This window comes from Trematomus bernacchii, unplaced genomic scaffold, assembly GCF_902827165.1.
Source record: "Trematomus bernacchii unplaced genomic scaffold, fTreBer1.1, whole genome shotgun sequence".
Lineage (NCBI taxonomy): Eukaryota > Metazoa > Chordata > Actinopteri > Perciformes > Nototheniidae > Trematomus > Trematomus bernacchii.
The window spans coordinates 2,207,621-2,232,565 of record NW_022987370.1 but is presented as its reverse complement, the minus strand read 5'-3'; the positions used below and the strand labels follow the sequence as shown (position 1 = coordinate 2,232,565).

The 24,945-nt window shown below is 45.6% G+C and overlaps 1 protein-coding gene across 3 annotated transcripts in view; it reads left to right on the top strand.

Moving 5' to 3' along the window:
* LOC117484088 (myelin-oligodendrocyte glycoprotein-like) overlaps positions 1–24,945 on the top strand; it is a 39,591-nt gene that overhangs the window by 4,272 nt on the left and 10,374 nt on the right. Inside the window, exon 2 of one of the 3 annotated variants that reach the window (XM_034132535.1) lies at positions 346–401. The exons of 1 other annotated variant lie outside the window; for it this stretch is intronic. In XM_034132535.1, the coding sequence (XP_033988426.1) occupies positions 346–401 (56 nt within the window). Of the gene's footprint in view, positions 1–345; positions 402–22,708; positions 22,867–24,945 lie in introns of those variants that run through there. One more of the 3 variants, XM_034132552.1, reaches the window with a different exon arrangement.

The window sequence follows — 24,945 nt, the reverse complement described above, 5'->3', positions numbered from 1 at the left end:
CCAATAATAATAGTAAATAATAAAAGAGATTATAATAATAACAGTCAAAGACAGACTGCTGTATTGAATCAGAAATCAGACCTGTATTCGTCCCACAGAGGGGACATGTACATTGTTACAGCTAAAGTGAAAAAAAAGAGGTACAAATAAAACCCTATGTTCTGATTCAGTTTAAAGAGACGATAATATTGATATCTGGCGCCACCTAGTGTCAGAAGTTCATTACTGTTCCTGGTGTCAGTCTGAAGTATTGTGATAATAACTACAGACAGACTGTATGTCTTCGTGTGTGTGTGTGTGTGTGTGTGTGTGTGTGTGTGTGTGTGTGTGTGTGTGTCCTCTCAGGGAGAAGATGATCTTCCTCATCCTGCAGCTCCTCTTCCTCGCCTCCTGTGTCTCTGGTTAGTTTGTCTCTTTAAAGCTGTTCTATGTAAAGCAGCACAGAAACATAGCTGCAGTTTAAAGAGTCCCTCTGTGTCTCCTCCACAGGAACATAGCAGCAGTTTAAAGAGTCCCTCTGTGTCTCCTCCACAGGAACATAGCTGCAGTTTAAAGAGTCCCTCTGTGTCTCCTCCACAGGAACATAGCTGCAGTTTAAAGAGTCCCTCTGTGTCTCCTCCACAGGACCATAGCTGCAGTTTAAAGAGTCCCTCTGTGTCTCCTCCACAGGACAACACACTCTCACTCCCTAAGCGTCCAGGAGCGACGCTTGGTCAGGGTCCCGTCGTGTCCAGTTGTGACGCGCCGAGGCTCCTTCAGCTTCATAAACGGACGCAAAGAGCTTTCAACTGATTGCAATGTATTCCCATCGGCGGCGGTATTTGACGCTTAGGGAAGCACGGCATTCGTTTGTGTCGGAGGCTGTTAAAGGCAATGTGAGCGTCCATTCCCATTGGATAATGGAGAATTGTACACCCGGAAGTAAGTATTCCCCTTACTGTCGATTGATTTGACAGTGATATCTCCACTACTCATCAACTCAAAAACACCAGATTATCCTTGTTAATTAAACGACATTGATAGGTTTTAGTGTGTGTACAATGCTTTGGTCACGTTTTCCCCTTCAATTCTGACAAACAAGTCGTTTTCTATGAGTTTTGGATGGCCGAAGACATTACATTACCCACAATCCTCTGGAGCAACCATAGACTGTATAAAACAATAAAATAATACATTATTCCGAGTGTGCTTGCTTTTCTCTTTGAAAGTCATCACATAACGGCATTGTAATACACGTTTCGGCTGCATTAAATATGAAATATCTGCCGTAGTTAACTCTATGTATAGAGCCCTGATGACAAGACTTCTAGACAAACAGGAACTGCCGCCAAAACTGAAAACTTGACGTGGATCTTAAATATATCAGCAATTAAACAACATCTTACATTTCTTTTCACACAATACGTCTCCTTGCAGTATCAACACTAATTCGGCTGACTTTTATATTTGATCCAATTGGTAGATAGGCTGTATTTACGCCATAACGGTGCACAGCTGATAGAAAGGGACACCTACTGGTTAAAGCACGTTATTGCATTTTATAATTGTATTATTAGATATTAATAGGATCCCTATGAAGTATATTCTTTACTCGTCGTTATTTTCTACTAATAGTTCATTAAAGACTGTATATAATTACTATTTTGCACATCCCTTTCAAGATTTCAAGATTTTCTAAGGTTTATTGACATATCATATTATACACAACTACGGTGTAGTTATGCAATGAATGAAAAACTTGGGTTGCAGGTTCCTCAACAGTGCATTACAAGACATCTATCAATATGTGTGTACCTCCACCATTACATTGTCATATTCTGCACATTTCTTATACTATCTACATACATCTTATAAGAGTATAATACATATGTATAATATCAGTTAAAATAAGTGCTTAAACATAGTTAACATTGCAGGAAAGCAATATATTAGACGTTAAGTACTTTGTCAGGCTTAATATTTATCTGTAGATACAAATTTCACTGTGTGTGCTGTGTGCTCTGCATGTGTGACCATCAAAGAGGGTTTCATCCCTCCATATTCATGGATGCGCCACTCCTGGACGCTTAGGGAGTGAGAGTGTGTTGCAACAGGAGAGGACTCTTTAAAGTAGAGACAATACATACTGATATACAACTGAACATCAGCAGGAGAGGACTCTTTAAAGTAGAGACATTACATACTGATATACACCTGAACATCAGCAGGAGAGGACTCTTTAAAGTAGAGACACTACATACTGATATACACCTGAACATCAGCAGGAGAGGACTCTTTAAAGTAGAGACACTACATACTGATATACACCTGAACATCAACAGGAGAGGACTCTTTAAAGTAGAGACACTACATACTGATATACACCTGAACATCAGCAGGAGAGGACTCTTTAAAGTAGAGACACTACATACTGATATACACCTGAACATCAGCAGGAGAGGACTCTTTAAAGTAGAGACACTACATACTGATATACGCCTGAACATCAGCAGGAGAGGACTCTTTAAAGTAGAGACACTACATACTGATATACACCTGAACATCAGTAGGAGAGGACTCTTTAAAGTAGAGACACTACATACTGATATACACCTGAACATCAGCAGGAGAGGACTCTTTAAAGTAGAGACACTACATACTGATATACACCTGAACATCAGCAGGAGAGGACTCTTTAAAGTAGAGACACTACATACTGATATACACCTGAACATCAGCAGGAGAGGACTCTTTAAAGTAGAGACACTACATACTGATATACACCTGAACATCAGCAGGAGAGGACTCTTTAAAGTAGAGACACTACATACTGATATACACCTGAAGATCAGCAGGAGAGGACTCTTTAAAGTAGAGACACTACATACTGATATACACCTGAACATCAGCAGGAGAGATTCCTCCCCGACAGCCGACATGTAAACTCCACCAGAATAAAGTTGACTCACCTGAAGCTCCTCAAACATAAATGAAATGTGATCGTGCTGTAGTTCCTTTATAGTTCTCTCTTTTACGCTAACAATCATAAAGTGGTGTTAATATGTGGAGATTATCCTGCTGAACAAAACCGGTACGTTTCATAAAGGTTTGAAATAATCATCAACTAGGGTTTTTCTTTAGTTGTTCAGTATTTCCATCAACGGATCACAGCGTTACAGAGAGCTGAATGTGCACCTCCACTAAGAATCATCATATGGAGACTAGAGATTAAAAGTGCATTTCTGTTTCTCCTCTTTCTTTCCATAGAATCTGCCTGGTTTTAAATGACTCACTCAGAAGAGTCAAAGCCACTCGTATAGAAATAGGGTGTGGTTACATCTTACTCTCAGAGTAACCAGAGGACAGTAATCTTCTGACACTAGGTGGCGCCAGATATTATATTTTAATATGTTTCACTCAAATAGAATAATGGTTTCACAAATCTAAAACGGTGTTATAAAGAATGTTTAGACTCTCTGGGATAATCCAGTCCAGATTTGATGAGTCTAGGTATAGTGGTTTTAGATCAGGACCTGGTCTAATGTGGTCTAGATGTAGAAAAAGCAGCAAAATATTCCTTTTTTGTATTTTCACAAATAGAATTAAGGTTTCACAAATCTAAAACTGTGTTATAAAGAATCTTTAGACTCTCTGGGATAATCCAGTCCAAATAAATCGGCTATGCAGCGATTTAAGAGGTTCAATAAAGGTTCACAGTGATGTCCAGCCTGAGTATGAGAAAGATATACTTTATTGAGGGAAATGGTGTTGTTACAGCAGCAATGTGTTCCGGCATGAACATCTTTCAATCTTTAAAAAGTGTAAAGAAGTATAAACATCATAAAATAAAAACAATACAAACAGTTCATACATATCTACAGTGGCAAGGACACGAACCACAAACAATGTTTAATATAAAATGTAAGGGTAAATTGGTTACAAAAGAAACTAAGCAACACTGAGGCTGATGTTTACTGGGGAGGAAGAGTCACGTGTTATAAAAAGTGCTGTGGTTAGTCTGTTGACTTCCTCAACAAGAAGCTGAACAAATGCATCTCAAATGTTTTCAACGACGCTGAAGTTGGCTTCCGATTCAGAGCTTCCGATTCGGCAGTTAAGGGGAAAGTTAAGGGACATTTAATTTACAGCGCTGAGCGAACACTCCTCCGTGTTTGAACCATAGACTGTATATATAAAGGTTTCAACCTTTATATATACAGTCTACCTTTATATATACAGTCTATGGTTTGAACCTCTTAGATCGCTGCATAGCCGATTTATTTGGACTGGATTACCCCAGAGAGTCTAAAGATTCTTTATAACACCGTTTTAGATTTGTGAAACCATTATTCTATTTGTGAAAATACAAAAAAGGGAGATTTCAGTGCTTTTTTCGCATCTAGACCACATAAGACCAGGTCCTGATCTAAAACCCTAAAAATCTAAAAATGTTTGGTTTTTGTGACCAGTTGGATTAAGGCCATTGTTTCCCTTTATAAATGCAACTACGGAAGTGGATTGGAGTCTTTCAGAGCCTGTCACAGTTCCAGATCATACCAGTGTAAAGCTATACATTAGTAATCATAGTTTTTTTATGTCAAAAAAAGTATAAACAGCATGCAACAATATCAAAACTTGCTAAACATTCTCATGTCTTTATTATATTTGTGTTGCAAAGGTCATGCCACAGTCTGACAAGCATAACTTGTTTAAGAATTCAAAATGCAGCCCCCACTTCAATCCATAAAGCATTCCAAATATATATATCATGTGCAGTGCTCATTAGTAGCCGTCATCCCATGCAGTTTAAATATACTGGGACCACAGCAAGGCAGCATTACACTGGTGAGTACATGTGAAAGGATTTCAGGAGCCTTTTGCTTCATTTACATTATTTTAGTGGTTTGAGTAAGAGTACTTTTTAGAAATTCTAACAATGTATTTTTGAAAATGTATGAAACAAAAAAAAGTCTCCATACCTGTTAAATAACAAACTAACTTTCTACGAATAAATTCAAGATATTTTTTAAGATAGACTATTTACATGTTCTGAAGCCACTGTGGCCTCAGGATGCTTCCAACACAACATTCAATAGCTTTAGCCAACGAGCTGCTGGGTCAGGTGAGGCTGCAGCAGCTCTGTGCCCTGATGTGAGCTACATCATCTGTCTTTTGGAGTATGTGGTGTTCTAATGGCGCGTTTCCACTACACGGCCTCGCTCGGCCCCGCTCGGTATGGCTGGGCCTCGTTAGGACTGGCTCACTTTATGGCGCATTTCCATTACAGTTTAGGAACTGGGGCAGTATCTATAGTAACGCAGTGTAGGCGGAGCCGTGACGTGATCTTCAGAGGACTTGTGATGTGTCGGTCGCGAACGAGCCGATTCTTTTGAACGGCTCTTTGGTACGAACGAGGGGAACCGAGTCCTACTTGGTGAGAGCCGTTCTTGTTATCGTTCAATCGTTGGTCCGCACTCACTGCCTGCCAAAATTCACTCGCCTTTTAAAAAGCTTGATTTTGTTCCCCAAACGTATTCCGTGAAGATCCGCCCCTACTCTGATTGGTAGGTTTCAGCACGAGGAGTGAGATGGGGTGGGTCTTAACGGAATACGCGCGAGAGAGAAGTCATACCAAGTGGTACAGGACAGGTAGACCACGTGTTTTTCGGATGGAAAATGAGCCAAACGTGAAAGCGCAGCAGCATTTGGATGCACTTCAACCAAAACCCAGGCAGTGATAAAGCGCACCATTTGTAAAGGCAAAATATCCTTTAAAGCAGGGTCAACAAATAATCTCCATCGCCACTTAAAAACACAGTATCTAATATTAAGAGTTGCGTGAATTTCATTCAAGGCAAGGCAACTTTATTTACTTATCACATACAGAGGGTAAATTCAAAGTATATTCACTGACATGATGACATGGATATGGCGCCACCTTGTGTCATGTTTACAATGCCGATTATTTACATTAGGTCTGGCAATGCAGTCAATCATTATCCTGGTGATTATTTCGCAGATAAACCTAGTAACCCCGCCCCCTTTAAAACAACGGCTCTTTTGAACGGCTCTTTTGAACGGCTCTTTGAAAGGAACGGAGCCATAAGATCCGGCTCCCTTCAAAGAGCCATAATTCCCATCACTACAGAGGACCCCAGAAAAACAACACAGCCGTTAGCTGTTAGCACTCAGAGCTCACAGCTCCTCATATATGTTCAGAAACTAGACAAAACTTAAACAAGTACAAACCACAGACTGCCTGTGTCATGGTGAATACAGTCGCTGGTTTATTTATGTCTGTATAGGCCGTTGTTGTGAGTGTGGACGGTCGGAGCATATACTGCGTTAGCTTAGCCAATCTCCATTTAGAAAACAAGCATTTTAAAAGGTTTTTCGCCTGCCGTCTGTCTGCAGACTTGACAAAGCATTAATTCATGGTTTTTACTAACCGGTATCAGTATGTTGTTACTTCGGCATCATTTTGAAACGTGTATTACAATTAAATCACGGTCAAATATGTCCATCTTGTTGTAGTTGTTGCCCCCTTGCCAGCGACGCTCTCTCTAGTTTAGCATACTCAGCCCGACTCAGCCTCGTTGTCTCTGGCCCTGGACCCACGATTTTATGAGGCCAGAAAAACTGTGAATTAGGACCCGCCGGCCGGTACTAGGCCAAGTGGAAACGCAACCAAAGACGGGCCGCTGACGTCACAGCCCTCTTAAACCGGGCTGCGGGCTGTAGTGGAAACGCGCCATTAGGCTCTGTGCCTGATAGCATGTTAGCCTAGCTCCTGCTGGGTGACAGACCCTGCAGTTTGTGGTGGACTCTTACCGCTGATGCACTGGCAGAAAGAACATAATTGCGAGGCCTGGTCTCCTGAAAAGCAGGTGCAGCCTACAAACAAGAGCAGGGAGGAGGAGACACATGTTGGCACAGTCATGCATTACAATCATAAAGCAGAACAACTAAAACAGTTAGCCAAAAGCAAAGCTGGATCATTTATTAATTGCTGTTAAAGCATAAACAGTTAGAATGCTTTAGTAAGTTTTGCTTGAACTTTAATAAAATGATCCTGTGAGGATAATAAGTTAAATTTGAAGCAGACTCAGTGTCAGGGTTGGGGAAAATAGGACCCAAATGCAGTAAAAGGACTAAAAGGTCAGGTAACAAAAAGCGAGCTTTATTTCCCAAAGCTGAATGACAAAAGAAAACAAGGAACAACTTAACATACCAAAACCGGGGGAGTACGAGGAAGGATCAGGACAAAAAACCTCAGGAACAAACATGGAGCGTGACAGGTAGCATGGACAAGAGCAAAGAGACTAACAGGTATCATAGACGAGAAACGACGACGAAAAGACATGGAGCACAGGGGAAGACAAGACAATGCGAAAAAAGCACTGAAATCTCCCTTTTTTGTATTTTCACAAATAGAATAAAGGTTTCACAAATCTCAAACTGTGTTATAAAGAATCTTTAGACCCTCTGGGATAATCCAGTCCAGATTTGATGAGTCTAGGTATAGTGGTTTTAGATCAGGACCAGGGGCCTCATTTATAAAGGGATATACGCTCAAAAAATGGCGTACGCCAGTTTCTACGCAATGTTTGCGATTTATTAAATACTAACTTGACGGGAAAATGTGCTGTCCTCCACGCAAACTCTAACCCATGCGTACGCACTAAGCACACAAACGGGAGAGACGAGAAACTGCGACACCGTTGGCAGAAGGAAGAATGGAGAGAAATATGTGGAAATAATACCATAAATAAAATGTTACCTCTCATTTATCAAATATGAAGAATTCATTTTCAAACATTGATTAAAGCCAATCTTAAAATGATTAAACAAACGCCTGTTTGAGACTCCTCAGTAGGGTGACCAGGTCCCAACAAACCAAATGTGGGACAAGGAGTATGTTTGTGTGGGACAATGTGGGACACCCTCTCAACACCCCCCCCGTTGAAAATGTACTAGCGGTGATTATTTGCGGTACCGAGGTGGGCCGGTCGAGAGTCCCGGGCTGATTTGTAGTCCCAGTCCGCCGCTGCCCACGGGTAAATGTCTTCCCAGTCTTTGTTGTATGTGCATCTTCTTCTTTTCTTAGCTGTAGTTTCAGTTTCCTCCATTTTCCATAACCTGCTGCGTCGCCTGCGTTATTGACTTTCATTGTTGTTGTTTGGCAGGGCCGCGGCGGTGTGTGTGTGAGTGAGTTACTCTCATTGGTTAACACTTGACCAGCACCCGCCGTGTCTTACAGTTTGATTGACAGCAAACACAGCTCCGTGATGATAGCCTTCCCTGCTTTCTCAACAGCCATTGGATAAATCTGATTTTAGAAAAGCGTTTTAGCCAATCAAAATGAAATATGCGGGACATCGTCTCAATTTGCGGGACGCACCAAAAGTCGTGAAAATGCCGTGCAGTCCCGCGCAAAGCGGGACATCTGGTCACCCTACTCCTCAGTGCACACAAAAACATAACTTGGAGAAATAAATAAATACAGATATGCTATTTAAAACCACCTCGAATATGTTGTGTTAATGTTATGAAATGTTTTCTCATAAATGATGCGGTAAGCAGGAGGACAGAATTACGTCTAAACTGACGCCGTTTTGCATTTCTATAGGTTGTAGATACGAGCATGGTTTTATATCCTATTGTAGTGCCGAGAGAAGGGAGACGGAGGCGGTGCATCGGAGGTGCAAATCTCTCTTTATTGGGGAGCAGAAATCGACGTGCTGTCGGGTTGTGTTAGAAATTAAAATCAATGTTGATGTGGCGTAATTTGAATGAAATACACTATTTCATTTAAATCTGTTTTATTCTGAAAACCGAAGATTCACATGTGACTTCCGGTTTTCCGCTGGTGAATTTCGTCATTTCCGGTTAGCATTAGCTTGTGGCGAAATGCTACGTTTTCAAACCGTGAATTGAAGGTGAAATAACGTGATGTTGTACACTAAACACCCTGAGTTTAACACTCATTTATTAACACTGAAATGAGGTTTATTAGGGAATGTTTAGATGACCACAGACATCAGAGTGATGTAATTTAGCAGCAGAAACCGACAGGATTTGCATTGGACACGCCCCCGTCGACGCCGGCCAATAGGAGAAGACTACAGATCTTGAGGCACTAGAGGCTATCTGGTTTACATTGGACTGGCTCCAAATAGTGTTAAGATCTCTGGGGAGGTACGAGCCATGCTCTGTTTAGCACTGGACTGGGTCCGTTCATGTTAGTTTATATGTTTGATGTGTTAAACCGGCGTAGTCTCGTTTAATAAAGTATATTGTGTGGAGTTCTTAAGCCGAAAAGTATATTTTTGTGTGATGTTCTAAGCCGGAAAGATTGTGTACAAGATTGGTATAAGATCAGCTTTTAAGGTCAGCATCTATAGAATTTAGAGCTAAGATAAATGAAGTTTGTATTGGAGTGTTTCAAGCAGTGTGGTTTTCAATTGCATCAAATGTTCCCATTGTTCCCCTCCCCTTCCCCCAGTCACATGAGGTTAATGCTAAGCTAGTTAGCTAGCCAGTTGGCATTACTAGGTGATACAACTGGTAACTATTGGGATGGTGGATACACAGGGATGGTGTAGATGAACATTGAGAGTAGATTAAGTTGTTTTTGTTTTTCATGCTTTTCAAAGAAAGTAATTTGAACTTTATTTGGGTAAATAAACCGGAAGTAGGTTTATGAACTGGAAGTATTAGTTGATACATTTGAAAGGAGTTAAAAATAAAACAGCTCCCCTAGCGGACATAAGTGTTAGTCAATACATTCTTCACCACACACAGATACAGATTACATGTGGTTTCTCTGAATTGAAGTATTGTAGTTATGACATTTGCATAATTTCATAAACTTCAGAATACACTGTACACAGTTTATTTGAATTTTCATATTTTAAAGGTCAAAACCATACACTGTACATTTTTTATTTTTTTTATTTCTGATTTTAAAATTTGCATAATTTCTAATTTACTTTATTAATTTTTTATTAAAAAAAAAAAAAACTTAAAAAAAAAAAACTAAAAAAGAATCCCAAATATTGAAGTTAAGTTCGGATGACATAGGATATTTTTTATCAGGACAGAAGGTACTATTCAGTAGATTAGTGATTCATCTTTGATACATTTAATAACTATATCCAACTACTTAAGAAATATGTCACTAAATGACACTAAGTTAAGAGCATTCTCAATGCCAGGCTCAACTGCAGATATTAAGGAGAGGGTAAACATCAGGTCAGATGCTATGACAGCGCCAAAAGATAGACAGAAGACATGGAACAGAATAGAGAAACTGTTCGAGCAGTGGCAAACGAGAGGATTGATTCCAGCAGATGATAAACCTGGACCAACGAAAGCCCATAGAAAAGCAGTAGTTGAATATGAGAATGGAGAATACCTACAACAGCAAGAGGCATGGATCAAAGCTGGACGACCCTCGTGGTATGGACCTGGAAAAAGCGCTATGAACAAAGCTGAAGAAAGAAAAGCTAGAGTTACAAGTCTGATACTCCATCTAAAATATGCCAGCCAGGGATTGACAACAAGCTTACATTTGGTAGAAGCAGCAGATCTGCCAGTAAATGAAGACACAGCAGAAATAACAGAAGAGGCTCCAGTTATCCAAACTCCAAAGCAGTATCCAAGCCTGACCGAAGTGCCTCCTCCCGACATATCAGAGAACAACCCTTCTCACCAAGCAGAATTGGCGTTTGAGGTAAGAATCCTATCCAGTGTCAACCAGCTGATGGAAGCAGAACTCATCAGAGAGGAAGAGTTCAAAAGAAGAATGGAAGCAGAACGCATCAGAGAGGAAGAGTTCAACAGAAGAATGGAAGCAGAACTCATCGGAGAGGAAGAGTTCAAAAGAAGAATGGAAGCAGAACTCATCAGAATGGAAGCAGAACTCATCAAAAGAATGGAAGAAAGACAAAGACAAGAACAAGAAGAAAGGAAAATATGGGAAAAAGAGCAAGAAGAGAAAAATTACCGAACTGGTTGCTCTCCTGAACCAACACATTCTGCAGACGAAAGATTCCAAGAAATTAAGGAAGAAAGAAAACGACAAATAACTAAAAAATGGGGAGAATCTCAAACAAAACGCCGAACAAATTACTCTCCTGACAAAGACTATTCCACAGGAGATGAAGATGAAGATGACGACGGCAGTACACAGTTTGTAACCAGTAGACACTCCCCCTACAAAGAACAGTCACAGCAACGACGCAGATTTGCATCTCCCTCAGAGAACAATAGTAGGGACGAATACCCTGGGACATGCCCCAAAGCTGGAAGAACCAAGACCAGTGCACATACCTCCATGCCATTGATAGCGGCTGAGAGAGGAGGATTTGACTACCAACCATGGGCTCACAGGGACATGGAATCATTAGTGGCAAAGCTACCTCCACTCACCCAAGGAGGTCAGAAGTGGGTGAAAGATCTGGAGAAGTACACTGTCCAAGACCACCTGTGCTTGGGAGACAGGAGGGCACTGCTTAGACGGATAGAAGGCAGACTAGAGGCAAGAGAAGTAGATTTCTTGGCCAAATGCACCAACTCTCCAGATGACACTTCATTCAACAATATCAGGTCGAGCTATTGGGCTGCTATTCGTAGCATCTACCCGACAACACGCAGTTTACACGCCCTCAACAGCCTGAGAAAAGAACCGGGGGAGGACATGCATACCTTCCTGAAGAGATGTGAAGGAGTGTGGGAGGACTGCACTGGAGAACGACATGACGTTTCTCCGGCTGTCGTAATGTTGTGGAAGAACGCGGTCATTAAAGCCCTTCCCCGATCAGTTCAGGCATGCCTGGAAGCCGTGGTGGGATTAGAAGCTAAACTCCCAGAAGAATGGAAACAAAATCTCATTCACCACGACATGACATACCAGGCAACACAGAGGGAAAATGACGAAGTGATGAAAGCACTAAAACTAAGACTTTTGAAGATACAAGTAGCTGAGAAAGATGCAGAAGCTGAGAAAAATGCAAAAGCTGAGAAAGAGGCCGAAGCTAATAAAAACAAGAAATCGACAAAGCAGATGGCCATACTAGCAGAGAAGGCAGGGCGAACACCTCCAACAGTTCAAACTCAGGAAGAACCAGAGAATCAAATGCAGAACCAACAAAGCGGAGGAAGAAGTCTCCAAAATGGTGGCTGCTACACATGTGGTCAGACGTCACATTGGTCCAATGAATGTCCCACACAACTCCAGCAACAGCAAGCACCTGTGTATCTTCCTACCCAAGTACAGCCACAAGCACCACAGTATCTTCAACAGCAAGCACCTGTGTATCTTCCTACCCAAGTACAGCCACAAACACCACAGTATCTTCAACAGCAAACACCTGTGTATCTTCCTACCCAAGTACAGCCACAAGCACCACAGTATTTTCAACAGCAAACACCTGCATATCCTCTTACCCAAGTACAGCCGCAAGCACAGGTATACCCTCCCATACAACAAAAGGGACAATGGAGAGGAAAGCAACGATCAAGAGGGAGAAGGGATGATGGCTGCTTCATATGTGGTGATTGTAGACATTTGGCCAGAGATTGCCCCACTCAGCAATATCCACCACAATGTAGCCCCTCACAATACAGAGGAGAACCAGTGTTAGATATTAAGAAAATTGAGGCGGAAGCATATGCCAGGTCCATGACGAATATTTCTGTTGGGTCAGGTGATTGGGTGAAAGTAAAAATCCACAAGATTAACTGCTATTTTGAAAAGTGATATTGAATGTTAAAACTAGAAGTTTAAGCACAAAGGAAAACTTATGTTGAAGACCAACCGAAGTATTTTTTGTATTTTTGATGACTGTTATTTGAACCATTCCATTTTTATAGTATGTTTTTTATATGAGTTATGTACTATGCAAAGTTCAGATGAACTCATTGATTTCAGTATTGTGTTCACACCTTAAAAGGTGTGAAAGGAGGGATTGTTAGAAATTAAAATCAATGTTTTATGGCATAATTTAGTCTAAAACATACCGTCAGTTTAAAAGCAGTTTTATGAAGAACTCATTGATTCCAGTATTGTGTTCACACCTTAAAAGGTGTGAAAGGAGGGATTGTTAGAAATTAAAATCAATGTTGATGTGGCGTAATTTGAATGAAATACACTATTTCATTTAAATCTGTTTTATTCTGAAAACCGAAGATTCACATGTGACTTCCGGTTTTCCGCTGGTGAATTTCGTCATTTCCGGTTAGCATTAGCTTGTGGCGAAATGCTACGTTTTCAAACCGTGAATTGAAGGTGAAATAACGTGATGTTGTACACTAAACACCCTGAGTTTAACACTCATTTATTGACGCTGGAATGAGGTTTATTAGGGAATGTTTAGATGACCACAGACATCAGAGTGATGTAATTTAGCAGCAGAAACCGACAGGATTTGCATTGGACACGCCCCCGTCGACGCCGGCCAATAGGAGAAGACTACAGGTCTTACCCGGGAGACCCAAGAAGGATCTCTCTCTCTCCTTGCCCCCAGCTGACCCGGACGCACGGGACCAACAGCTGGCAGGGAAAAAACCACCAACGAGCACATTTCTTTTGTAAACCACCGCATCTTTTGTGTAATTAAATGCTGTTAACTTGTATAAGCTTGCCTTGACTCTTTTCAGTCTCTCCTGCTCTTGGGGTTCAAGAATAACTAACATTTGCAGGAAAGAGGAGAAGAGTAAGAGAAAGTGAAAGGGACACACACACTGTAGGTACCCCGGAGGTACCGTCAACATATATGTCCAGGCGGAAACAATACCCCCAAACTGTAGTTCCATGCGTGAATTATGTACCCTAGTCAAATAGTGGTCACTACACAAGCCCCCCCAGAATTCAACCATGGACACAATCCTCGCGTCCGGGAGGAAGCACCACAGGGGCCGAGGAGGGCGGGGCCGCAGGCGAGGGCCGGGCCATGGAAAGGGCCGTCGGAAGGGGGCCGCAGGAGAGAGCAGGGGCCCCAACGAGGGCGAGGGCAGCCCCACCGGAGGGCGGGCCGGAACGGGCCATCGTCGGGGGGCCGCAGGAGAGGGCAGGGGCCCCAACGAGGGCGAGGGCATCCCCACTGGAGGGTGGGGGGCGGGCCGGAACGGGCCGTCGTCAGGGGGCCGCAGAAGAGGGTAGGGGCCCCAACGAGGGCGAGGGCATCCCCACCGGAGGGTGGGGGGCGGGCCGGAACGGGCCGACGTCAGGGGGCCGCAGAAAGCAGGGTCGCCGTGTAGCGACGAGGGGACAGGCGTGAAAAACCCGGTGGTCCCCAGCAGGGAGGAGCGCTGCCCGGCCGCAGGCGAAGGCACAGCGGCGGCGGGCACAAAGTCCTCGGGAGGAAGGAGCCGTGTCCCCGGGAGGAAGGAGCCGTGGACAGGGGAGAGGCCAGACGGGGCGCCGTCGAGGCGAACCGTGAGCCGCGGTTAGAGGTGAGGCCAGGCAGGGTCCCGAAGCGCGCCACCCACGGGCCGATGAAGGCATGGGCGACGTCCGGAACCGCCGAGGCGAGGGAAGAGGCGAGACGGGGTCCAGAAGCGCGCCACCCACGGGCCGAAGAAGGCGTGTGTGACGTCCGAAACCGCCGTCGAGGTGGTGAAACAGCGAGAGGGTCCACACGAGGCCGACCAGACATGGTCGAACCTCCTCTCAGGCACCAGAAAAAAAACTCAAAAGGTCGTCCTGTCCACGATCAAAAACAGGTGGGCGAAATTGTGAGAGGATCCACACGAGGCCGACCAGACGTGATCGAACCTCCTCTCCGGCACCACAAAAAAACAAAGACAAAAAAAACAAACAGTCGGATGTCGATAGCCGCTGGTAGCTGCTAGACATCGTCAGCCGTTGCTAGCAGTCGTCGCTAACCGTTGGTAGCAGCTAGCCGTTAGCTGTCGTGGCTAGCTGTCGTTAGCCGTCGAGGCCAGCCGGTCTCGACGGCCGGTAGTCGCTGACGTCGTCGTCGGCCCCGGAGCCTCTGCTAGGCGGCGTGCCCTTACCAGGGAAGGCGCTGCAGCGTGCAGTGGCAAGCACCTCAGGGGTAAATCGCCGGGCGGCCAGGAGGAACCGGCCAGCATCTTCGGCCAAAGCGCGGGGCTCAACACTAGCCGAGTCAGCTAGCGCAGCCCGGACATGCAGCATGTCCCGAAGAACCAGCTCCACGAGGCAGAAGACGGGTCCCTCCATACCTAGCAGGTCGTGCATCGTCTCCTCGTAGTAGGAAGGCCTGCTGCCCTCCAGCGCCGAGACGAAGCGGGAATGGTGAGCGACGTTCCCAGCCATTCCGTGGGGCGCACCGAGCCTCAGTCCGAGCGCACGAGGCAGCCACGGACGTCTCCAAGAATCTCCGGCATTCCGAGAAAAGCTGTGCTTTTTGCCGTGTTCGATTCAGTCTCGGATCCTTCGCGAGACTTATGTCGGGGTCACCACTGTGGTGCCGAGAGAAGGGAGACGGAGGCGGTGCATCGGAGGTGCAAATCTCTCTTTATTGGGGAGCAGAAATCGACGTGCTGTCGGGTTGCAGGAAAGAGGAGAAGAGTAAGAGAAAGTGAAAGGGACACACACACTGTAGGTACCCCGGAGGTACCGTCAACATATATGTCCGGGCGGAAACAATACTGTAAGCATTGGGTTGAGAGGTCATGTGTTGTGAGCATGCGCAGTCGGGGCTAGAGTGGTGTGTGACATGGGTGTGACTCGACGTTAATAAACGGAGGCATCTGTGACGCTCCAAAAAGTACTAAGTTCCTGAGTTCTTGTTACACAGAAGTATTCTTGAAGCCTTAACACCTCGGACGTTACATTGGTGGCAGCGGTATCGGAGTGTGTTTTATCTGCTCTTGGATTTTTCTTTTCTGTGGACATTTACTGGACTTTCTGGTCGGCTCTGCTGGCTAGCTGTGCTAACGGTGCTAGCGTCGAAGCGTCATGTTCGGAGGAATGAAGGGAGACGGCGATATGGAAGACGATTATAACGGATGTACTGCTGCTTGGACTGGTTCTGTGAGTAGTGATATTAGAGTGGAGCTGCCGCCGATGTTTAGGGGCGACGGCCAGAGGCAGTTCGCTACGTGGATAAGACAGTTTGAAGCCGCTGTTCGTGCTCAGACGAGGGGTGCGAGGGGCACGAGCTACGCAGCTACCTTGCTGAACATTCTACCTACCAGACTGGACAGTGCAGCTTTCCTACTGTGGGACAGTTTACCGGCAGATGTGCAGGGTGATTACGAACGTGTGAAGGAGAAGCTGGCGGCAGCTTTTGGCCAGAGACAGTTCCTGCTTTATTTCCAGACGTGTGTATCTGCACGGCCCCGCCAGGCGAACGAGTGTTTGGAGGTGTATGCGGCGGACATTTCCAGACTCGTGGCTGAGGCGTTTCCCGATTATGACCGCGCTGCAGTAAATGGTGAGAAATTCAGACGTTTTTTGGCTGGCCTTGATCCTGCACTTCAAGCAAAATGCCATGAACAGGGGGCGACTGATATGGAGGAGGCGTTGATAATTGCTGGGCGTTGTGAGCGGGCCAGGCAGGCAATGAGGTCGAACACGCCTGGTTTGCCCTACTGTCCTCCGCATCCTGCTGTTGTTGCAGCCCTAAATTCACCGTCGGCTGGTGTTTTCGACTGTAAGGCTAATACCACGGATAAGCTCATAAATGTGGTTGAACGCCTCACCTTGAAGGTGGACAACTTACAGACTGAGGTAAAAGGCTTGAGAGCGCATAACCGTGGAGCTGAGAATGGCAGAGGGAGCTCCGCCTTGACCTGGGATCGTCAGCAGGACCAAGTGGAGCAGAGGGTGCACCGGCGTGCCTGCCACTGTGACTGTGGCGGGTTTGGTTGCAGATCTACCACCGGTGATTCCCACAGGGACGACCGCAGCAGGGGCCGTTCTCCTCAGCGCAGACCGCAGGATGGTTTTGGTGCCAGGGAATGGTCTCCACGTGAGCGGGGAACCCGAGACACCTCTGCGGACTTCTCACCGCGACGACCGGGCAGCGATGTCCCGCAAGGACCACACAGCCCTGGGGAACGTCAGCCAGGGCGTGGAGTGAGGTTTTTGTCTCCCTCTCGGCGGTCACCATCTCCATCCTCACACGGACGGCTGCAGGGAAACTTCCAGTGACTGGCGTCGAGACCCAGATGCCGGTTTCACCACTACAGGGTCAAATGGACTATTCTGCTGGGAAAGCGCCTGCTCGTGCATTGGACTCTTGTTCTGTGGGTGAGTCTAAGCCCACAGCCTATGTTAGAGGACTTGTTGAGGGTGTTGACGTTACTGTTTTGATTGACTCTGGGTCCAATGTTTCACTTATTTCTGAGGACTTCAGAATGTCCACGTCTGCCTTACGTAAACGTGTGCTAAATACCCAGTACACTTTTTCACGCACAGTAAATGGTCAATTGTTGGACACTCTGGGTACTGTGACTCTTCCCATACAGTTGGGGGGCAAACATTGGGAGCAGGCTGTGCATGTAGTGCGAGGGGCAACACAAGCTATTCTGCTGGGGTTTGATTTCATGTTGCAGGCTCGAGCTGTTATGGATGTTGGTCGTGGTCTGCTTCACCTGGGGGATGTTGATATTCCTCTCATGCATGCCACAGATTTCATACCAGAATGTTGTTACATCTCTATGTCTGTTGATGCTATTATTCCCCCTTTCAGTGAAATGATTGTCCCAGTTAATGTGAATATTCCCCGTACTGCTGGTCTGCCCATTGACTCTTTCTTAGGCTACCTGGAGCCTGAGGTGCGTGATAACGTGGGACTTGTGATTGCACGTACAGTTGCACCGGTGAAGAATGGATGCACTGTGGCAAGGCTGCTCAACCCGACAGAGAAGGAGTTAAAGCTGCACACCGGTTCCCATTTAGGTGTGTTGCACCATGTTAAGGACTGTGATCTACTCACCCCCGCTGAGGTTTTCCCCTCTCAGCAGGGGGCTACCCCTCTGCCGGATGTGGCTGGTTTCCCGTTGTCTGCTGAACAGAGACTGCAGCTGCAGGCCTTGATGGGGAAACACCAAGGGGTGTTCGGCTCTGGGAAGGGCAGAACAGGAAACACCGGTCTGATCAAACACCGCATACAGACAGGTGATCATTCCCCGGTCAAGCGTCGGGCCTACCGTACTTCGCCAGAAAAACGGAAGGAGATAGGCAGACAGGTTCAGCGCCTGTTGGAGGATGACATAATTGAAGAGAGTTGTAGCCCGTGGTCCGCCCCAGTGGTCCTCGTCAGGAAAAAGAACAACACATGGCGATTCTGCGTGGATTACAGGGGACTCAACTCTGTGACAATAAAGGATTCTCATCCACTGCCACGGGTGGATGACACATTGGACGCATTGGCGGGGGCCTCCTGGTTCAGCACCTTGGACTTTTCTGACGGTTACTGGCAGGTGGAAATGGCTGAGGAGGACCGCGAAAAGACAGCATTCACCACTGGCCAGGGCCTATACCAGTTCAAATCCATGCCTATGGGTCTAACCAATGCACCCGCTACCTTCCAGAGGGTTATGGAGCTGGTGTTAAGGGGGCTGCCATGGCACATCTGCATGGTGTATCTTGACGATATACTAATTTACAGTAGTTCGTTTGAGGCCCACATGTCTGCTTTGGAGGAGGTCTTCATTCGGATTGGGGCAGCTGGGCTTAGATTGAACGCCAGGAAGTGCCATCTTGCCCGTGATCATGTGGTATTCCTTGGTCACGTCGTCTCCGCCGGGGGGCTTCGTCCTGACCCCCGTAACACAGATAAGGTGAAGACTTGGCCAGTTCCACGGTCCGCTACAGAGGTGCGTGCTTTTCTGGGTCTCTGCTCTTATTATAGGAGGTTTGTGAGGAGTTTTGCCCAGCGTGCTGCCCCCCTCAACCATCTGACAGGGAAGGATGTCCCTTTTCAGTGGACGGCGGATTGCCAGGGGGCATTTGAGTTTTTGCGGGATGGTCTTTGTGCCGAACCTATCATGTGTCACCCGGACTTCACCAAGAGTTTCGTGCTGGGTACAGATGCTTCGCAGATTGCTGTGGGGGCTGTGCTGTCACAAGAAGTGGATGGCCTGGAGAGAGTGGTGGCCTACGCTAGTCGCTCCCTCACAGCAGCTGAACGGCGTTGGTCCACCTACGACAGGGAGCTGTGGGCGATAGTGTGGGCAGTGCGTAATTTCAGGCATTACTTGGGTCTTCTCCCCTTCACAATTATCACCGATCATCAACCTTTGTTGGGTCTGCGACGACTTCAGGTTGACAATGACAGGACGGGGCGTCGTAGCCGTTGGGCTCTGGAGCTGGACCCATACGACTGGATGATTGTGCACAAGAGTGGGGCCAAACACACAAATGCAGATGCCCTTTCACGCAGGCCTGACACCACTGAAGCTTTGGAGAACTCAGGCAGTCTCGATGCCACATCCGCTCCCTTGAGTACAATTCTCCCTGGCGCTGGGGACAGTGGTCCTAGTGATGTGTGTGCTGTGGGCACTCCTGCCACGGCCCAAGCCCAGGGACCGATTTCAGGACCTCCTTCTCCTGACTCAGGGTCTTCAGTGGACCAGACCCTAATCTTCACTCTGTCACATGATGGCTCCGGTATTAGGGAGCTCCAGCAAAAGGATGCAGACATCGGACAAGTTTTGGCCTGGCTGGAGCATGGCCAACGGCCCCCTAGATGGAGGTTAAAAGATGCTAGTCGGGGTGTGAAGAGACTTTGGCATGAGTTTCCCCGGCTGACTTTTGTGGAGGGACTTTTATGTAGAGTTGTTTGGCTGTCTGAGGCAGGGCAGTCTACTCAGGTTGTTGTTCCTGCTGTCTTAGTTCCAGAGGTCCTGGGACACTTGCATGGTGCTCCACTGACTGCTCACCTGGCGTATGATCGCGTTTTGGCACGCGCAAGAAGTGTGTGCTATTGGGCCTCCATGCACAGTGACATTCGTTCGTGGTGTGACCAATGTTATGCCTGTCAGAGAAGGAAGTCCCCGGTGCCTAAACACCATGCCCCCATGAGAACTTCACATGCAGTTAGACCTTTCCAGCGGGTGGCGGCTGACATACTGGAGTTGCCGGTCACATCAAAAGGCAACCGGTATGTGTTGGTTGTTGAGGACTATTTCACAAAATTTGTAAATCTGTATGCCATCCCCGATCAAAAAGCCCCGACGGTCGCGGAGTGTCTCTTCCAGAACTACATCTTGGAGCATGGGGTAATGGAAACTCTGCACACTGATATGGGCAGACAGTTCGAATCAGATGTTGTGAGGCATTTGTGCGGCGTGTTAGGTGTGAAGAAGACGCACACCACGCCTTACAATCCGAAGTCTGATGGCATGGTAGAGAGGTTTAATAGGACACTTATCGATCAGTTGGCGAAATCTCTTCTATCATGTGAGGGGGAGTGGGACTCTTTTCTGTCACAGGTCGCATTTGCGTACAATACCAGTGTACATTCCAGCACAGGCTTCACGCCGTATTTTCTCACGCATGGCAGGGAGGCCAGGACTCCTGTGGATGTTTTACTGGGTCCAAAGCGGGATGATCTGGTGCAGGGTCCCCGGGAAGACTTTGCTGGTTCCCTTCTCAGACGCTTGGACACGGCGTTTGATCAGACAAGGGATAACAATTTTGCTGCAAGCAGCAAACAGAAGTCGTACTATGACGCCAGAGTGAGGCACGACCCGTATGAAGTCGGGGATTTGGTGTGGTTAAATGATCCCACTGAGAGCCGCCGTAAACTGGCTCCCCACTGGAAGGGGCCTTATCTGGTGCAGAGGCGAATGGATAGGGGTGATGAAGTGGGGGTCACGTACCAACTAAGTAGCCCGTTTGGGGATGAAGCCTCTCTCCAAACTGTCCATTACGACAGACTACGGCGATACAACCTGCCGGTAGCCTTTCCCTTGGAGGGACCATCAAGGTCTCTCTTACACCTTTCTCAGCCTCTTCCGTTGCAAGATGCAGTCTCCCCACAGAGCTCTGGACGCTTGAGGTTTTCCGATGGGGAAAGTGGCTGTGATCTTGGGCCGGGTTCTGGGGCTGGTGATTCCCCTGAGCTCGAACAAGCCGCACCGACGGTGTCCCGGGCTGGGAGGTTAGCGCGGCCTCCTGTCCGATTTTTGGACTTTGTTATGGGCTGAATGACTGGTGGTTACGTGCTTGTGTGATTATTTTCTCCTGTGTATTCTATGCTGCATAATTGGTTTTTTTCATGTTTCGAGTGTGCAGGACAGGGGAATAAGTTATGTCATACCTAGTTTGATGTTTTATTTGGGCTGTGGATGTGTTTTGTTTGTCATTGTTTTTATTCAAAGATTTTTTTTCGAATGTACGTCATGCCTGCATGTATTATTCTGCGGGGTAGTGTGTGGTTTGTTATGTTTTTGGGGTTTTTCGTGGTTGTATTGTTTTTTTATGTTTTGTTGTGTTTTCACCATGTGTGTGGAAATGGGGACATTTCTTTCAGTAAGGGGGGACGCATGTAAGCATTGGGTTGAGAGGTCATGTGTTGTGAGCATGCGCAGTCGGGGCTAGAGTGGTGTGTGACATGGGTGTGACTCGACGTTAATAAACGGAGGCATCTGTGACGCTCCAAAAAGTACTAAGTTCCTGAGTTCTTGTTACACAGAAGTATTCTTGAAGCCTTAACACCTCGGACGTTACAATACCCCCAACCTGTAGTTCCATGCGTGAATTATGTACCCTAGTCAAATAGTGGTCACTACACTATCACGTTTAATCGTGTTTTATGCCGTTTGCCAAGACTTGATAAGTCGCTCGTAAAACACAGGAGGTATGGAAACTAAGAACACCATATGTGGTAAATGGTACAGCTAATATAACACAACACATTAGTTGTATTTCCTTTAACTGGTGGATTATGGATATATAGTTGCTGATCGACAGCTGGAACACAAACCACCAAATACAACAAAAATAATTCAGATCCAGTCGTCATGACTCCACTCCGGAGGGATTCCCCCATCATTTCTTACAGTTTCTCATCAAGGGGGTGTCTCCTGTCCCCGGGACAAACACACTGCCTAAGGAAGGTTATGTGTATTTTTTTTGTCATTCACTTTTTTCGGACCACTTATTTATTTATTTTGGTGACGATCCGACCTCCATGCTGCTACTCTGGTTCAAACTGCATCCACCAAACAATATGATTTATCTCGACCTCCCCACAATAACCAAAATCTGACACGCGATCTTCTTCATGCAGTCAGTCAGAATGAATGAATGAATGGGCGTTTCTTTGACTATGTATAGGCACATTTTGATTTATAAAGGGAAACAGGCGTAGGAAGTGCCGTACGCCCTTCCTTCGCCGGTACGCAATGTTTTGTGAATCGGAAAATGGCGGAAAATGTATGTACCTATTTTTGTGCTTTGTACTACGTAAGCAACCTTTCTACGTCAATCCTACGCAAGGCGTTATAAATGAGGCCCCTGGTCTTCTGTGGTCAAGATGCGAAAAAAGCACTGAAATCTCCCTTTTTTAAATGTTCACAAATAGAATTAAGGTTTCACAAATCTAAAACTGTGTTATAAAGAATGTTTAGCCTCTTTGGGATAATCCAGTCCAAATAAATCGGCAATGCAGCGATTCAAGAGGTTCAAACACGGAGGATTGTTCGCTCAGCGCTGTAAATTAAATGTCCCTTAACCTTCCCCTTAACTGCCGAATCCGAAGCTCTGAATCGGAAGCCAACTTCAGCGTCGTAACAAAACCGACAGCAGAAACTCCCCTTCTCTGATTCTGCATCAAGACAGCCTCGTTGAAACACCAACTAGCTTCATCGGACACATTCACCATGATATCTAGAAGACAGAGCTGTCAGCACTGAGGTCTCTACAGTCTCAAATATTTACAGGTAAGAACACATGTTTCTACTTTATTAATTAAATGTCTCTTACAGCTGCTTCCTGTTGCTCTCCTGTTGAACCTCTTATAGAGAGCAGGCACCACATTAAACTAAAATAAGAGAACGAGTTGGAAAGATATTGACTCAGAAACCTTGTTCAAACTCAAACTGTGCCTCTGATTCACTCCTGAAAGAAAGAGAACGAGCTCTGCCTAATGTCTGAATCGCATGAGACACAAAAGATCAATTCAAACATATTTAATTAACGCTTTGTTATACATTTAAATGCCAAAAAGGACTTTACAAATCAAGGGTGACCTTTTTCTGTTGGTGGATAAACAACTAGAAACTTGGATGTGTGCTTCGTGAGGGAAAGAGATTTCAGATTCATGTGGGCGGCTCAAATGACCAAATCCTCCCGGAGACACTCCGACCGTGTACCTACAGCAGGAAGGATAACATCTGTCTCTGCCAGAAACAGCAATGTCCTAACTTTGTGACTAACGTATATTACCAGATTTCGCTTTTTTTTAAATTAAGCTCTTTCCAAATCCCCCGGTTTAATCTGCTTTTGCTGCCGTTTCTGTAAACAAAGTGCACACAACTAATAAACACGTCTACACTCTGCTACACACAGACACCGGTATGTGATCATAAGAAATGTACATACAAATACTACTTCATTTTCAGGTTATTCACATACAACTATATTAATTGTCTATTTTAGTTAAACAGTTTACAGTTTGAAGAATAATATGCGCATTGAATATATTCATACAAATGTAAGTAACTTAAAGGTTACATTATATTATTATAATTTAAGCAAACATTGGTTCCTATTTTTATATCATGAGCACGAATAGCATTTTTAATTAACATTTTAAAATATGAGAAGAGGTTTATAAAACAAGACATGCCACTTATACTATACTATAATTTTTCTGAATGCAAAAGCTGTCTCTTTCTCCACAGGAAGCACACATTCACTATTATAATAACAATAATGACAATCAAGGTTCAAGGTTCAAGGTTCTTTATTGTCAATCTGACATAGCTACAGAGTAATTATGCAGTTGAAAATCTTATGTCACAGGCTTCTCCAACAATGCAACATAATAACATAACATAATAACAATAAGAGCAAGAGCAATACAAAAATAATAATAGTTATAAAAATGAAATAAAGTTATGATGTGGAATAGTGCAGTATGAGTCTATATACAAGTTATTGGAATGATATATATATATTAGGTATTAGATACATACTACTGAGTAGCAGTTGAATGTTTGAAGTTGTTTCGACAGTTCAATTTTTTAACAGTCTCACTGCCCGCGGGAAGAAACTGTCTCCGAATCTTCTTGTCCTTGCCAGGATGCTGCGGTAAAGTCTGCCAGACGGCAACAGAAAGAACAGTTTGTGGCTGGGGTGATGGGGGTCTTTGATAATCCGTAGTGATTTCTTCCTGAGCCGCTGGGAGTAAAGGTCCTCCATGGATGGCAGCTCCGTCCTGGTGATGTGCTGTGCAGTTTTCACCACCCTCTGTAAAGCCTTACGATCGAGGTCGGTGCAGCTGCCGTACCAGGCCGTCATGCTGCCAGTGAGGATACTCTCTATCGTGCACCTGTAGAAGTTGCAGAGTATCCTGGAATCCATTTTGAACCTCCTCAACCTGCGGAGGAAGAAGAGCCGCTGTCGAGCTTTCTTAGTGATGGTGGTGGTGTGAAGAGACCATGTCAGGTCCTCAGTGATGTGGACCCCAAGGAACCTGAAGCTTTTGACTCTCTCCACCGTAGTCCCATTGATGGCGATGGGGGCATGTCCCTCTCCCTGCTGCTTCCTGTAGTCCACAATCAGCTCCTTTGTTTTGCTGATGTTGAGATGGAGGTTGTTCTCCTGGCACCAAGATGTCAGGTTTTCGACCTCCTCTCTGTATGCCGTCTCGTCATCGTCTGTGATCTGGCCGATGACGGTCGTGTCATCAGCAAACTTCACGATGGTGTTGGAGCTGTGTGTGGCCACGCAGTCGTGGGTGAACAGGGAGTAGAGGAGAGGGCTGAGCACGCAGCCTTGAGGGGCACCGGTGTTGA